The following is a 16,971-nucleotide window of genomic DNA, read 5'->3' on the forward strand; positions in this document are numbered from 1 at the left end:
CTCCCAAAGCTGACTGGGAGTGGGGTGGCGCAGGGGTGCACAGAGAAGCCAACAGGCAAAGGACGTAGGGAAGCCCCCAACCACAGGCAAAGCCCCAGGCCCTTAACTGCCCCCATGCTCACTGAGCGAAGCCGGGCAGCCCTCGGTCATTTTACAGATGATGAAGCTAGAGGGAAGATGTAACTTGTCCAGTGTCTACTGGTGAGGAAATCGTTGGGATAGAACCCAGAGTTTCAGCCTCTTGGATCCATACTCTTTTCAACCCTATAATTTTTAGGTTTAAAGAAAGTTCTGGGCAAGAATTTGTGTTTTCATTTATGGCTTGCCAACTCCCGGGTGCTGGCTGTAGGCGCACACCAGTTTGCCCCCGGGGCCACAAGCTGTCCGTGGACACCTGCTATTCGGCCTCTGGGCCTTTGCTCACACAGGCTCTTCTTTCTAGAAGGCTTTTCCGGGCTCCCTCTCACATCCTTCAAGGCTCAGCTCAGACCCACCTCCCGCAGGAAGCCGCCCAGCTGCCCTGCCTGAAGGCAGCGTCCTCTCTCAGGAGACCTTGTTCAGTTGCGTCTTGGCGCCTGTCACTCCGCGGGGACCCAGGTGTCTAGGAGGGTGTGGACCTCCCCAGGTATGGTAAGGGGTCATCCCTGGGAGCAGGAAGAAAGCTCAAAGCTTCTGTCTGTGTTTACATTTTAGCCTTCTCTCTTTACATTTATATTTGTTTATATACGATTTATTCTGTATATAACGTTATAGTGCACCAGTCATATTTAAATATATTTATAAATAAATAGAGCAGTAATAGGAATGTGTCCCCCCAGATTTAATGTTAAAATCTAAAACTAAAGTTTGAAGATAACTGTGGGCTGCTTGAGGACAAGAACTGGGCCATATTCCTCTGTCAGTCCCCAAGGCCAGAAGTGCTAACTAAGTCAGCCTCTGGCTGGGAGGGGGTGCGCGGCACCCCAGTTGGCTTGTAGACCATCCGGCCGCCGGCTGCCCAGCTGGTCACCCCACCGCCACCTACCCACACCCAACTCCATGGTGATCCCTTCCCGGCCGTGGCCTGCTCCGGCCACTGGGGTCTGAAGGGCTGCGTGCTACGTGCAGAACAGGCTGCGGGTTTGTCCACGCCCTGCCTGCCTACGTGCCTGGCCCGCTGGCCTGCCCAAGAGCGGATGAGAGCTGGCAGGTAGGCCAGTGGGCCAGGCCTGGCTCCCAGCCACAAACAGCCCATGTTGGGGCCCTGCCAGGAAGGAGGTGAGACCAGGCAAGGTGGGCAGAGACCCAGAGGGGACTGGGAACCGTAGCTGGTGCCAGTGCCTGCACACCCGGGCCTCTGTGCTGTTTCGTCCGCAGCCTGGGAGGGGGAAGGGGAAACGGGCAGGTTTGTGTGTGCAGGCCGCAGGCCCCCCCCAGCCCAGCGGCTGTTGGATTCCTCCCCCCACCCCCAGATCTGTAAATAGAACAGCCAGGGAGCCAGGGCCCAGCCAGGATTAGGCACTCTCACCTTTGGGCCACATGGACAGGCAACAGGGACTCTGTTGGACCTTTGGGGCCTCCAGGACTCTACCACCTGTCCTACCCTCGCCAGCATCACGCCAGCAGCAGGCCTTGTGCTGGGCACTGGGAGGGTGGAAGAATTTTGAAAGGCCCGTGAAGCACTTCAGAGAATACACACACACTCACACACACACACACACACACACACACGTATACACATAGCACCAGCCAGAAAAGGTGGCTCTCGTTAACTAGTTCCATCCTCACAACAAGGCATGGAAGACGTACAATTCATGTCCCCATTTTAAACGTGAGGGGACCAAGGTGCAGAGGCACCTGAGTAGTGAGTGATGGGCGTGGCTATGATTAGAACCCAGCACCTCTGCCCAGGTGGCTGTGTCCCCATGTCAGAGCTGGAGGGGAAGGAGGCGTCACAACCTGGTGTTTTCCTGTCCCAAGGATCGAATTTTGGTAGCAAGAGCACTTTAGATGTGCTTTACGTTTAATTTCCATTTACCCTGCGGCTAAAAGCAGGGCCCCTTAGGACCATAAGTCTGGGATGTTTAATAGGGTCCCCAGATGCTCCCATGTCCCAGGGCCAGTTTGGGGCAAAGCTGGGACCAGCCCCAGGCCACCAGGCCCATGCCCTTGGCTTCCCTCTGCTGCAGCTGCCTCGTCTGGGCAAAAGGGGACCGAATGAGGTTCTCAGCAGTGAGCCTTGAGTGCCAGCCCCAAACCCTTCCTCTCCCCATCGTGATGCGAAGTCTCGAGATAAACAAGGACAGGATGCAAAGTCCAGGTCTCATTGACTTTCTCTTTGGGCTGGTTCAGGTTTGCCGTGAGGCTGTAAATCATTCGGGGCTCTGCAAGGACCAGCAGATGCTGTGTGTGCCATGAAGCCCTCCCTGGCTGCCCCTTTGGCAGCCCCATCCCTTTCTTCCCTGCATCCACTCATGGGTGGACACGCCACCCAACATGCACATGATTATAAACCATCCGAAAGTGGGAAGCACATCTTGTTCATCCTTATGTTCCTAAGTGTTCAGCACATGGTAGTTGCCCAGGAGATGGGAGGGAGAAGAGAGAGAGAGAGAGCAAAGCCAGAGGAGAGGCTTCTGTCCAGGAGGGGATCTACTTGGGATCCTCCAAATTGCTAGCAAATGTGAAGACGACCTGAAGGCCTCAGCGTGGTGACTCTCCCTCCCCGTAGGGACAAAACCTGCCCCAGGACTGGTGTCTCCAGGTGGCTGAGGCAGGGACTGGGGAAAGCCCTGGGGTATCCGTCCCAGTCATGACTGACCCATAGGGAAGGCTGGAGTCCCCGGGGAGGGATTTACAGTTACCTTGGCCCAAATCCCCGGCGCTGGCCTGAGGCCACCTGCAAGGCCCCTGTCACCACTCGCCCCTCTTCCCCAGGGCTGCAGAGGTGCTGACAGGGTCTCTACATCCTTACTTTGCCTCACCCCCGCTGCTGGGACAGTGCTGGCAACCAGTGTCTGCGTCATTGCCGACAGCCATCCACCCAGCGCTTACTATATACCAAGAGAGCTCTGTTCTGAGTGCTATACACACATTGGCTTCATTCCTACAACCTCCCCATAAGGAAGGTACTGTGATCTCTCCCTTTTATAGCTGAGGAACTGAGGCACTGACAGGCCCAAGGTGGCAGAGTGAGAACTAGAACCCAGGCTTACCCAACGGTAAGTCGGGTGCTAAAGCAGCCCATGGACACACGACTCTAAGCCTGGGCTCTGGGGATCCTCGCGAGACCCATGTGCATCTACAAAGCATAGATCATCACCACTTGGAAAAATATCCTATACCCAGACCAGGCAGAAAACGCTCTTTCCCGTTTTTCAGGGAGTGGCAATCCCCGTCTGAGCCCACAGTCAGCCTGGCCTGAGCAGCGTGGAGGCTCCGGCTGGTGCTTGTATGTCTGTGTGGTCATGGCCCCTCCATTTGTGTGTCCCCCAAAAAATGACCCTGAAGGGGCTTAGCTCAGCCGGTCCCTGGTGTCTGTGATAGAGACAGGACAATGCTCTGAAACCACTCCAGAGGCGTGAGACGCTAGGGGAGTTGCCTGTATTTGGCGGACGCAGGACAGCAACACGTGTCCCTGACTCTCGGTCACTGCGTCTGCTTCCACACTGACCCTCTCTTCTCAGCCAGAGTGGTCCCAGCTCTGCTACTTGCTGGACAGGTCACTGTCCTCCATCTGGGCAGTAAGACTCTTGGGGAAGTTCAGACTACAGAGGCCAACAGACCTGCGTCCCATTCTTCCTTCCCCCCCGCTTCCCCTCTATGCCACCTGAAGCAGGTTTCTCAGCCTCTCTGAGCCTCCATTTCGTCTTCTTTAAGTTGGGGATAATAATGGCCCTACTTCATGGGGTTCTGTGAGGACTGGATGACCGCCACTCATCAACGCATCACACATCACCTAGAGCAGTGTCTGGCACATGGTGGCCATCCCATAGCTAGGAGCTGCTGCTGCCCCCTTGTAAAACATCCAGGTCAGTTTTCAAAGCCTTTTAAGATTGCATTGTCTGCCACCTCGGAGCAGAGATTGTGACCTCCATTTACAAAGGTGGAAGCTGGGGCCCAGAGAGGCACAGGGGCTTGTCCAAGGACACACAGCTGGTTCGTGGGAGAGCCAGGACACAGCCTCCTGGTTCCCCTGTGGCCCCTTGTGTTAGATCTTGTGCCTCCCACCTCACCCGGTGTGTGGCGCGTGCCAGGAGGCTTCTGTGGAAAGTGGGAAGAGGGTGTTAAAAAGCCATCCCTGCAGCTCCACTGGTTCCAGGCAGGGATTCTTAACCCTCCTATGCCGAGGACCCCCATGAGTTCATAGACTGGTGAAGCCCCTAAACTTCTCAGAATAACGCTCTTCTTCCATACGTAAAATTACATAGGGTTACAAAGAATACCTACTATATTGAAACACAGTCCCTAAAATATATTTTTAAAAGACGTGTAATAGTAACATGCATGATTCTTTATGTTAAGTAACAAGATCTAGTGACAGAATCTAATATTTACTATAATTTTAGTTTTTAATTTCCCCTCACCCTTATTGAGTTATGAAAGACAAATAAAACTGTGTATGTTTAAGGTATACAATGTGATATTTTGATATACATATACATTGTGAACTAACTACCACAATAAAGCTAACTAGCATATCCGTCACCTCACATAGTTTCCATTTGTGTGTGTGTTGGGCACACTTGAGAACTACTCTCTTAGAAAACTTCAGGTATGTAATACAGTATTATCAACTGTAGTCACCATAATACTCATTAGATCTCTCATCTTATAACTGAAAGTTTGTACCCTTTGACCAACATCTCCCCTTTTCTCCTGGTCACCATTCTTTCCACTCTCTGCTTCTAAGTTTGACTTTTTCAGAACCACATGGAAGTGGGATCATGCAGTGTTTGTCTCTCTGTGTTTGGCTTATTCCACTTAGTGTAATGTCCTCCAGGTTCATTATGTTGATGCAAATGTCAGGATTTCCTTCTTTTTTAAGGTTGAATAATATTTCATTGTACGTATGCACCACATTTTCATTACCCATTCATCCATCAACAGACACTGAGGTTGTTTCCATATCTTGTCTACTATGAATTATGCTGCAATAAACACGGGGCGCAGATCTCTTCAAGATAGTGATTTTATCTCCTTTGGGTGAATACCCAGTAGTGGATTGCTGGATCATATGGTAGTTCTATTTTTAATATTTTGAGGAGCCGCCACGCTGTTTTCCATAATGGCTGTACAAATTTACATTCCCACCAGCAATGCACAAGGGTTCCCTTTTCTCTACATGTGTGCCAACACTTATTATCTTTTGGCTTTTTGACACTAGTCATCCTAAAAGGTGTGAGGTTTTGATTGATGATTACTGATGATAAGCATCTTTTTATAATACTTGTTGACCATTTGTATGTCTTCCTTAGAAAAATGTCTGTTCAGTTCCTTTGCATTTTTACTTGGATTATTTGGGTTTTTAACTATTGAGTTATATGATTTCCTTATATATTTTGGAAATTAACCCCTTATTGGATATATGGTTTACAAATATTTGCTCCCATTCTATAGGTTACCTTTTCATGTTGTTGATTATTTCCTTTGCTGTGCAAAAACATTTTAGTTTGACTTAGTCAGACTAGACTTGTTTGCTTTTACTTTTGTTGCCTGTACTTTTGGTGTCAAATCCAAAAAAAGTCATTGATAAGACCAGTGTTTTCTTCTAAGACAGTAATACAGTTTCAGGTCTTACCTTTTTTTTTTTTTTTTTTTTTTTTTTTGTGTTTAAGGATTGTATCCATTTTGAGTTGATTTTTGTGTATGATGTGAGATGTGGGTCCAGTTTCATTCTTTTCCATGAGGATGTCCAGTTTTCCCAATGCCATTTATTGAAGAGATTGTCATTTCCCCACTGGGTATTCTTGGCACCTGTGCTGAAGATTAATTGACCATATATGCATGGGTTTATTTCTGGGGCTCTCTATTCTGTTCCGTTGGTTTATGTCTGTTTTTATGTCAGTACCATATTGCTTTGATTACTATAGCTTTGTAATACAATTTGAAATTAGGAAGTGTGATGCTTCCAGCTTTGTTCTTCTTGCTCAAGATTGCTTCAGCTCTTTGGGGTCTTTTGTGGTTCCATACAAATCTTAGGATTTTTTTCTATATCTGTGAAAAATGCTATTGGGATTTTTATATAGATTACTTTGAATCTGAATGTCTTTCCATTTATTTATGTCTTCTTCAATTTCTTTCATCAGTGTTCCGTAGTTTTAAGTGTACAGCTCTTTCACCTCCTTGGTTAAACTTATTCCTAAGTATTTTATTCTTTTTGGTGGTATTGTAAATGGGATTGTTTTATTAATTTCTTTTTCAGATAGTTAATTGTTGGTATATAGAAACACAGCCGATTTTTGTATGTTGATTCTTTTTTTTTTTTTTTTTTTTTGGCTGAGTTGGGTCTTTGTTGCCGGGCACAGGCTTTCTCTAGTTGCGGTGAGCGGGGGCTACTCTTCCTTGCTGTGTGCTGGCTTCTCATTGCGGTGGCTTCTCTTATTGCAGAGCACGGGCTCTAGGCATGAGGGCTTCAGTAGTTGTGGCTCGCAGGCTCAGTAGTTGTGGTGCATGGGCTTTGGTGCTCTGCGGCATGTGGGATCTTCCCGGACCAGGGCTCGAAGCCGTGTCCCCTGCATTGGCAGGCAGATTCTTTAAACAGTGTGCCACCAGGGAAGCCCTGTATGTTGATTTTGTATCCTGCAACTTTACTGGATTAATTTCTTAGTTGTAACAGTTTTTTGGTGGAGTCTTTAGAGTTTTCTATATATAAGATCACGTCAACTGCAAACAAAGATAATTTTATTTCTTCCTTACCAATTTGGATGCCTTTGTTCTTTTTCTTGTCTGATTGCTCAAGCTAGGACTTCCAGTACTATGTTGAATAGAAGCGGCAAGAGTGGGCACCCTTGTTCCTGATCTTAGAGGAAAAAGCTTTCAGCTTCTCATCATTGAGTATGATGTTAGGTGTGAGCTTGGCATATATGGCCTTTATTATACTGAAGTACATTCCTAGTTCTGTGTCTAATTTGTTGAGTTTTTGTCATGAAAGTATGTTCAATTCTGGTAAATGTTTTCTTCTGCATCTATTGAGATGATCATATCATTTTTGTCCCTCTTCTGTTAATGTGGTGTTTCACATTTAATGGTTTGCTTATGTTGAACCATCCTTGCATCTCAGAGATAAATCCCACTTTGATCATGGTGTAGGATCCTTTTAATGTGCTGTTGAATTCAGTTTGCTAGTGTTTCATTGAAGATTTTTGCATCTATGTTCATCAGGGATATTGACCTGTAATTTGCTTTTCATGTAGTGTCCTTATCTGTCTTTGATATCAGAGTAATGATGGCCTCATAAAATGAGCTTGGAAGTGTTCCCTCCTCTTCAGTTTTTTGGAAGAGTGGGAGAAGGATTAGCGTTAACTCTTCATGAAATGTTTGGAAGAATTCACCAGTGAAGCCCCCCAGTCCAAGGCCTTTCTTTTTGGGGGGAGTTTTTTACATCACTGATTCAATCTCCTTACTCATTAGTGGCCTGTTCAGATTTTTTATTTCTTCATGAGTCAATCTTGGTAGAATGGTATGTTTTTAGGAATTTATCCATTTCTTCTGGGTTGTCCAGTTTGTTGTCATATAATTGTTCATAATAGTCTCATGATCTTTTGTATTTCTGTGTTATCCATTGTAATGTCTCTCTTTTTTTATCTTATTTGAGTCTTTCTTTTTTCTTTGTGAATCTACCTAAAGGTTTGTCAGTGTTATCTTTTCAAAAAACCAGGTCTTAGTTTTATTGATTTTTTTTTTCTCTTGTGTTTCTAGCCTTTATTGCAATTGTTTCCACTCTGATCTTTGTTATATCCTTCCTTCTGTTAACTTTGGACTTAGTTTGTTGTTCTTTTCCTAGTTCCTTGAGGTGTAAAGTTAAGTTGTTTGAGATCTTTCTTTTTTCTTCATTTTGGCATTAAGCTATAAACTTTCCTTTTAGAGCTGCTTTTGCTTCATTCCATACTTTTTGGTATGTTGTACTTCAATTTTTCCTTGTTTCAGATAGTTTTTTTAAATTTCCCTTTTGATTTCTTCTTTGGCTCATTCGTTGTTCAGGAGTGTACTAATTTCCACATATTTGTGAATTATCTAATCTTCCTCCTGTTATTGATTTCTAGTTTCATACTATTGTGGTCAGAAAATATACCTGATATGATTTCAGTCTTCTTAAAATTGTTAAGATGTGTTTTATGACCTAACATATGCTGTGTCCTGGAGAATATTCTGTGACACATGAGGAGAATGTGTATTATGCTGCTCTTGGACAGAACGTTCTCTATATGTCTGTTAGGTTCATTTGGTCTAAAGTACAGTTCAAGTTCAATGTTCCCATACTGATTTTTTTTTGTCTGATCCATCCATGGTTGAAAGTGGGGTAGTGAAGTCCCCTACTGTTATTTATAATGTCATCTATTTTCCCTTCAGATATGTTAATATTTGCTTTCTGTATTGAAGTGTTCCACCTACCATAATTTTAAATTAATGATGAGTTTAAATTGTATTTGGACAGTTCTTTCACAATTAAATTTGCGATGTGACATTGGTCATTACTGGGGACAAACCCACAGGTAGGGTAATACTACTGTGTTGCTACTTACATTCATACTTGAAGAAAATAGCAACTTTCAGTTAGAAGTTGGTGACCATTAAAACAAATAATTTTCCCACCCAAGTTTACTATAAATTCGTGGCCCAAGTCCAGGGTTTCCTCCATGTCCCCTCATATCTCAGACTTAGTAAAGGAGCTCCCAGGGCACCCACCCAATCTTAGGGTCCCATTCACTGTCATGTCCCACTCCAATCCCACCCTCAGAGAGTAGGATTTCAGTGTTCATTCATTCAGCAAATATTGAACACCAGCTCTGTGCCGGGCCTTGGGACAAATGGTGAGATCCAAAGTCAAATAAGATGAGCGCCTTTAAGCTGCTCATCATCTACTTAAAGAAGAGCATCAGAGACACCATCCCAAAATGCAAAATGTAAACAAGTACAGGAACACGTCTACCCTTCCTGGTAATCGGATAAACCCGGTGATGCTGAGGTTGGGTCACTCCTGGGTAGTAACACCGGCCATTACATAATCCTTTTGAAAAGACGTATGGCACTGCATAGCATCGATCACAGAAATTCCATACCCTTCTTTCTCAGCACTCTCACGCTTGAAAATTTGTACCAAGGAAATAACTCAGGACAAAGGACAGAGTGTGGAGGGCAGAGGTCCTTTCCTCTCCTTTTCTGGAGGCTGTGTCCTCCTCAGGAAGGGGCTGGGTCTTGTTCAGCTTGTGCCCCCGTGCTCGCACATGTTAATACTCATAAAGCCCTGTTGGGTGAATGTTGGACCCCCGTGCAGCTCCAGTGGACAAGAGAGGGAGCTGGTAGGAGGGACAGTCCAGAAGCCCTCCACTGATCAAGTTCCTGTTTTCTCTTCTAGCCACCAGAACATCAGGAGAGATGGACAAGCCACTCATCAGCCGCCACCTGGTGGACAGTGACGGCAGTCTTGCTGAGGCCCCCAGGGAGGTTCCCAAAGTGGGAATCCTGGGCAGTGGGGACTTTGCCCGCTCCCTGGCCACACGCCTGGTGGGCTCCGGCTTCAGCGTGGTGGTGGGGAGCCGCAACCCCAAACGCACGGCTGGGCTGTTCCCCTCAGCAGCACAAGTGACTCTCCAGGAGGAGGCAGTGGGGTCCCCAGAGGTCATCTTCGTGGCTATGTTCCGGGAACACTACTCCACACTATGTGGTCTCAGTGACCAGCTGGCCGGCAAGATCCTGGTGGACGTGAGCAACCCCACACAGCAGGAGCACCTTCGGCACCATGAGTCCAATGCTGAGTACCTGGCCTCCCTCTTCCCCACCTGCACAGTGGTCAAGGCCTTCAATGTCATCTCTGCCTGGACCCTGCAGGCTGGCCCGAGGGATGGAAACAGGCAGGTAGGTGCTGGAGGAATGCCAGTCATCATAACAATAAATGTAAATGGCTAACTTCCATTGAGGGCCCTTGGTGTACCAGGCTCTTTATGTACATTATCTCAGCTCATCTCACAGCCCTGCAAAGTCCCATTTTACAGAGCAGGAAACTGAGGCTCAGAGATGTTAATGAACTTACTCACACTAGGTCCCACAGCTTGGTGAGCTGGGATTTGAACCCAGTTCATAGGAACCTGAAATCATGTTCTTTCTTCTATGGTAATTTCATTTGCAAGAAGACAAGGAGGAAAAGGTCGATGGCTTTCTCTTTACTATTTGGAGCCAAGCAGAGGAGAGATTTTGCTTTTAGGATTGCACTTAGAAAGAAGAAGGTAACACACTCATGTACCAGGTCCTAAGGGAGCAGGCATGTCCCAAACTTTCTCTCATTTATTCCACGGGCTTCCAAAAACTGCGTGGATTTCTCAGAATAGTCAACAGCAGGTTTTTCTGAGGGTGGAAAATGGCTCCAGAAAACAGCCATTGCTGCACACTGTTGTTGGCAGGAGGAGCTCTAACCAAGACAAGGTGGTCTTTTTGTTTGTATTTTTGTTTGTTTTTTTTTTGCGGTACGCGGGCCTCTCACTGCTGTGGCCTCTCCCATTGCGGAGCACAGGCTCCGGACGTGCAGGCTCAGCGGCCATGTCTCACGGGTCCAGCCGCTCCGCGGCACGGGGGATCTTCCCGGACCGGGGCACGAACCCGTGTCCCCTGCATCGGCAGGCGGACTCCCAACCACTGCGCCACCAGGGAAGCCCGACAAGGTGGTTTTTAATGCCAAGAGGCAACCTGTATTTGCCTCAGGGAAGCATGCCAGGCTCCACATGTGTTTGAGAACTTCCACCAATGAGTCCAGCTCAGATGCCTTCTCTGCCCAGCTCCATGCCAGGCTGTGGGGAGCCCACAGGTACCCAGCCACCCCTGACTGGAGGGCCCTCCATGCAGCCTGCATCTTGGGACTCCTACATTTGGACAGGCAAGGAACAGCGGGGGAGTGTAGGGTAGCAGGGCCTGGGAGGGAGCAGAGCTAGAGGCTGGCTGGGGAAGACTTCGAGATCAGCCTTGGCCTTTGCCCTACCTTACGATGTCAGGCACAGGGAACAGGAAGGGCGTTTCAAGCTGAGGGGACAACCTGCAGAGGCACAGAGGTGAGGAACAGTGTTCCCAAACGATGTTCCCAAATGGGGACAATAGTACCTACTTGCAGGCTTATGACGAGGCTGAGGGTTCACATGTGTAACGCCTGGCACATAGCGGGTGCTGAGTCAGTGTTGGTAGACTACCTGACCACAGCGGTGTCAGGAAGACCCATGGAGTGTTCAGGGATCAGAGGACACCAGTGGGCCTGCGTTGGGGCTTGTGGAGGGGAGCAGCGGGCTACAAGGCTGGGGCTGGCTTGTGGAAGGCCTTGTGTGTTGGCTGCGGGCTGTACGGGGCCAGAGGACATGGTCAAAGGGGACACTTCTGGACTGAGGGATGGAGCTGCAGCCACAGCTGCACCTTCTGGGCCATATGCAAAGCCCAGTTGCTGAATGACCCCCAGGGCAGGCCACAGTCCTTTGAGGCACCTACTCCAAGGGCCCCCGGGGGCTGCCTAGATGGGCGTTTTGCTTGTGGATGCTGATGGCAGTGAACTGGGCGAGATGCTCACTGTTGGATGAGCGTTGGCCGTTTTCCTCGAGAAGTGGGCATTGCTGGGCCAGAGACTAGGAGCCCACGGGGAGCCGAGGAAAGGCCCCGGGCTGGGATTCAGGGCCTCCTTGTGCTCCAGCCATACCCTTACCTGGCAGATCGCTGGGCCTCAGTTTCCTCAGCTGCTCCGTGAGGAGCTTGGCCAAGATGCTCTCCAAGGCCCCGCTCAACCCTCCAGGGACCCCACCTGAACCCCCCCCCCCCACCTTCCTCCCCGCAGGTGCCCATCTGCAGTGACCAGCCAGAAGCCAAACGCACCGTCTTGGAGCTGGCGCAGGCCATGGGCTTCACCCCCGTGGACATGGGTTCCCTGGCCTCGGCCCGGGAGGTGGAGGCCATGCCCCTGCGCCTCCTCCCAGGCTGGAAGGTGCCTGCTCTCCTGGCCCTGGGGCTCTTCGTCTTCTTCTACACCTACAACTTCATCCGGGATGTGCTGCAGCCCTACCTGCAGGAGGGCAAGAACAAGTTCTACCAGCTGCCCGTGTCCGTGGTCAACACGACGCTACCCTGCGTGGCCTATGTGCTGCTGTCGCTGGTGTACCTGCCCGGCGTGGTGGCGGCGGCCCTGCAGCTGCACCGCGGCACCAAGTACCGCCGCTTCCCCGACTGGCTGGACCACTGGCTGCAGCACCGCAAGCAGATGGGGCTGCTCAGCTTCTTCTGCGCCGCCCTGCACGCGCTCTACAGCTTCTGCCTGCCGCTGCGCCGCTCCCACCGCTACGAGCTGGTCAACCAGGCCGTCAAGCAGGTACGGTGCTCGCCTGCTTCCTGCCAATCACAGCGCCGGGGCGGGGGCGGGGGGCGCCCCTGGGTGCAGCCCGCCAGTTGTCGCCTGCCGATCCTGCCCGGACTGGATCACGCCCACATCCTGCTGTCCGAGGTTTGGCGTATCAGCGAATAGAACGTGAAAAGCGCTCTGCCCCCAAGCCAGGGAGACTTAAAGTGCAGCTGTGAGTTACAGAGGGTATGTAGAAGGTAGCTAAGTGCTAAAGAGGAAGATCAAGCAGGGGGTGGGGGGTGCAGTATTAAAGGGTGGTGAGAGAGGCCTGGCTGAGCGGGGGACATGTGAGCCCAGGTCGGAAGGCCAGGAGGACAGGAGCTGTCTGGCACCTTTGAGGATCGGCAAGGAGGCCCTCTTGGTGGAGCCAGGGGACGGGGTGGTGGGCGGGGCCTGGGAGGCGGAAGCCACACCAGAGAGGCCTTAAAGGCTGAGGAAGGGCTTGGGCCTTGGGCTTGAAGCCGAGCAAAGGTTTTGAGTAGAGGAGTGATGCGCCGTCTGGGGTTTTAACTGCCTCACGCTGCTGCCAGGTGGAGAACAGACAATCAAAGATCAAACGCACATGCTGGGAAACCAGTTAGGAGGCTGTGCAGGAACCCGGATGAGAGGCCACAGAGGCTTGGAGTGGGCTGGGAGCAGCAGAGAGGCAAGAAGGTGTTGAAGGCATATTCTGAAGCCAGGGTACACAGAATTGCTGTAATAGACACGGGATTCATGAGGTGGTGGAGGACGACTCTGGGTTTTCAGCCTGAGCACCTGGAGGGATGGAGTTGCCATCCCCTGAGACGGGAAAGGCTGCAGGAGCATGTAGGGGTTTTTTTTTGTTTGTTTGTTTTTCGGTACGCGGGCCTCTCACTGCTGTGGCCTCTCCCGTTGCGGAGCACAGGCTCCGGACGCGCAGGCTCAGCGGCCATGGCTCACGGGCCCAGCCGCTCCCTGGCATGTGGGATCTTCCCGGACCGGGGCACGAACCCTTGTCCCCTGCATCGGCAGGCAGACTCCCAACCACTGCGCCACCAGGGAAGCCCAGCATGTGTATTTTGAGGGGGTGGAAGGGCACAGTAATTATTCATTTAGCAAAGCCATAGGGTGCTATTTTGCCAGCAGGATTCCTGGGAGTGGAGGGCCTTCGGGTCAAGCCAGGTGGTATCACAGGCAGCATCCCCTGGCACCTGTACCCACAGAAATAGTCCCCCCAGATGCTTCCTCTGGGTTTACAAGCTCACGGGGCCTGATTCTGAGTCCCAAGCTCAGGTCTGCAAGCAACCCTGCCTTTCTTTATTTTCCCCAACCTGCGTAATTCCACCTCTAGCCCTCAGCCTCTGGCCTGGTGCGAGGGTCCTACCCACTCCAGGACACTCAGGCACCCAATGAGACACTTCTCTTCTACCCCTGGTTCCGGCTGCAGTTTTGTTCTTGCTTGGGAAGCAGGGATCTTACGAAGGCTGGGCCCTCCCCAGGTACACCCACCATGCAGCCATCCCCTCGGAGGCCTGACCACTTCCCAGAGCAGAGCCAGGAGGCAAGGCTCCACAGACCTCAGCCCCTGTTCACTCTAGTTCCTGCTTCCTTGCTGGCAGCTTCTCAAATGCCCTCGTCATTCCCCACCCACGGACACCTGGCACCATTCCATCTGTAGGCTTGGGCTTTCATAAGAGAAAGGAGGAACCCCAGACTTCAGGCAAAGCAGCAAGACACCTGCTGGAAATGAGAGGGGAAGGGAAAAAATAATAGTCACTAACGCTTAAAAAGCGCTTAGTGTGTTCCAGGTACCATCTAAGAGCTTTACATACCCAGTGTGAATTCATTGAACTCTTATCCCTATAAGGCAGGTGCTGTACTACCCTGAGGCACAGAGAGTTTAAGTAACTTGGTCAAAGTCACTCAGCCAGTAAGTGGCTGAGCTGGGATCCAGGTCCAGCCAATCTCCTCCAAATCCGTGTTCATGCCCGTACTGCTTTCTACGGGGAAAACAAGTCCAAATTAACAGTTGAATGAATGATCCCAGAACTCATTCATTCGCTGAGTTCTACTCTACCGGGCCCTGAGGCCACGGGATGAAATCAGACAGTCTTGTCCCTCACCTTAGCTGGCGTGGGGTGGCGTGGAGGCCTGCAGGCCAGAGCCCTAGACTCTTGTCCTCCAGCATCACTGACTGGAACAAAGATCTTGACCTTAATAAGCAAGTCACAACCCCTCTTTGGTCCTCAGGGCCCTGGTGTAGATGGAGGTCTCACCCAGTGCTGATGTTTTTTGATGCTCTTTCATGATATTTTCTTACTCCTAAGAAGAGTCAGCCTGCTGGGCAGGAAGCTCTGCGTGGCTCCTCGGAGACTGGAACAATGTTTGCTGCCCAGGAGGTGGCGGGTGTTTCAGGCAGTGGATGGGGAAGAAGGTAATGCCCCCTCCCCACTAGAGCGCAAGGCAAAACCCCTGCCCTCTCCTCCCCCTGCCCACCCTCTGACTGCCATTCTCCAAATTCTCCACCCTGCCAAGGCTTTCCTTGATATCACGTTAATATCGTTTTGCCATGATGCAAATACCAGGGCACATTGGGGCCCGTGTGAGGTAATTTTCCCTGAGTTCCAAAGCCCTGTAAGGCTGCAGGCCCCCGTGGAGGTTGCCAGGCAACCATCACTCCCACAGGACAGGATCAGAGACAGACAGCAAGGCCTGTCAGGCAAAGGGGCTGAACCTTGTTCTGCAGAGTTCTGGAGGGCAGAGCCAGGGCTGATGCGGCTTGTCAGGGAGGGGCGTGGAAATGGGGGGGAGGGATTACCAGAGCAGAGCAGCCCAGAAGAGGGGCGGGCAGCCAAAACGCACATCAGTGGTGCCTTGGAAACACACGTCAAGATCAAAATCCGAAATCAAGATAAAGATGAAAGAAAGTGTTTTACCCACACACTGTGTTCTCCGCCCTGTCACCCCAAATCTAGTCCAGGCTGTCAGAGAGAACCGTCTAAATCTCACATCTGAGCCTCCTGCCCTTGGGCCCTTCAGCTTCGAGCTTGCAACCTACAGGGAAAGGAAACCCCACACGGGGATGGCAGCGTTCCATCTCTTGTTGACGAGCACTGTCCTGGTCGTGCTCGAGGCGGCCAGCTTGATTAGCTCTGAACATGAGAGCATCAGTAGGGGAGTGGAGAGCTGTTTCACCCACGTCCCAGTTTGCCGTCTGTGACGCTGGTCGCTGGGGAGCCCTGGGAACAGCACTGTAGTTCAGTCAGTTGGGTGAGACTCCCACAGGCTACCGAAGGTGGCCGGGAGCCAGGTACTTATGCAGGTTCCTCATCCCACCCCTTCCCAGTGTCGCGGCTGAATGGAAATATTAGAGGAAAAGACGAGACATTTTGCAAGCAGATGTGGTGTGTGTAATCGTCCAAGCTCTGACTTGGGACATTAACTTCCTGATCTTACCAAAATGCAGAAAGGAGCGACTAATGAAGTATATCTGAAGAACAAACAACTTACAACTCGGGGATGACCCACTGAGCGGCCGTCGTTAGTGCAGGGAAGGTACGAGTTAGCCTTCTCTGGGCTCAGTTACGTGGGAGACCCCCCTGCCCCCTGCAGGTACCGTCGGCCCCGCCTTTCTCGTTAGTGCTGACGTTCGCCTGGCACACAGCGAAATCACAGGATTTTAGACGTGACCTCTTCCAGCTCTGTCAGTGGAGAAACGGAGGCCCAGAGATGGAGCTGCCCAGAGTCTCACAGGACTCATGGTCAGGGTGAGACTCCTGGTCCTTTTGTGGCTTAAAGGCACCAGTGAGAGCCAGCCTGCCCTGAAATAGAACAGAGGCCCTCGTTTCTCTCAAATTGCAGGAAAAGTACCCAGTGGCTGGCATTTTCTCAGTTCCTTTCAACGTTCTCTCATAAGCCTTTCAACCATTTTTGCTCAGACCACTAGATTCATTTTTAATATTATAACTTCTAACTGCACTTGGGTTATTTTTTTCCCGCTGAAATAGTTTCTCAAAAACCTGTATGAGTCACTCTGTTTTGCAAAGCAGAGACCTACCGACTAAAGCCTAGTCACGTATCCTAATGGAAATGCTGTTCCTTGTTGTGCGGGTAGAATTGAAGCAGCAGCGTTTCCTGGTGTTTCTCAGAAAACATCTTGACGTCCAGGAACTCTGCAATGTGGTCTAGTTCGGAAATGATGGTTCTGACAGAAGGATCTTGATAAAAGCTTTTCCTCGTGTGCACGGTACGAGTGAGCATTGGCCAGGCTGGGGGGGAAAGGTGGGGCTGAGGTGCAAGGGGTCTCTGAGTGGGGAGGGAGGGGGTAGAAACCTCTGGGCCTGCAGGGGCTCCCCCATTGGTGCGTGCCTGGGGCTCACTGGCGGATTCCAGAACTCTGTGAGGGCAGGTATCTTTGCTCTCTGCAGCCCAGGGCCTAGCACACAGTA

General features: G+C 50.4%; 1 protein-coding gene across 1 annotated transcript in view; it reads left to right on the plus strand.

Moving 5' to 3' along the window:
• Positions 1-16,971, plus strand: part of STEAP3 (STEAP3 metalloreductase) — a 42,887-nt gene that overhangs the window by 13,971 nt on the left and 11,945 nt on the right. The window contains 2 exon segments of the mRNA XM_032637868.1: positions 9,557-10,056; positions 12,005-12,532. Coding sequence (XP_032493759.1) covers positions 9,577-10,056; positions 12,005-12,532 — 1,008 coding nt within the window. The 5' untranslated portion in view covers positions 9,557-9,576.

The sequence above is a fragment of the Phocoena sinus genome, chromosome 7 (assembly GCF_008692025.1).
Source record: "Phocoena sinus isolate mPhoSin1 chromosome 7, mPhoSin1.pri, whole genome shotgun sequence".
In the NCBI taxonomy this organism is placed as follows: domain Eukaryota; kingdom Metazoa; phylum Chordata; class Mammalia; order Artiodactyla; family Phocoenidae; genus Phocoena; species Phocoena sinus.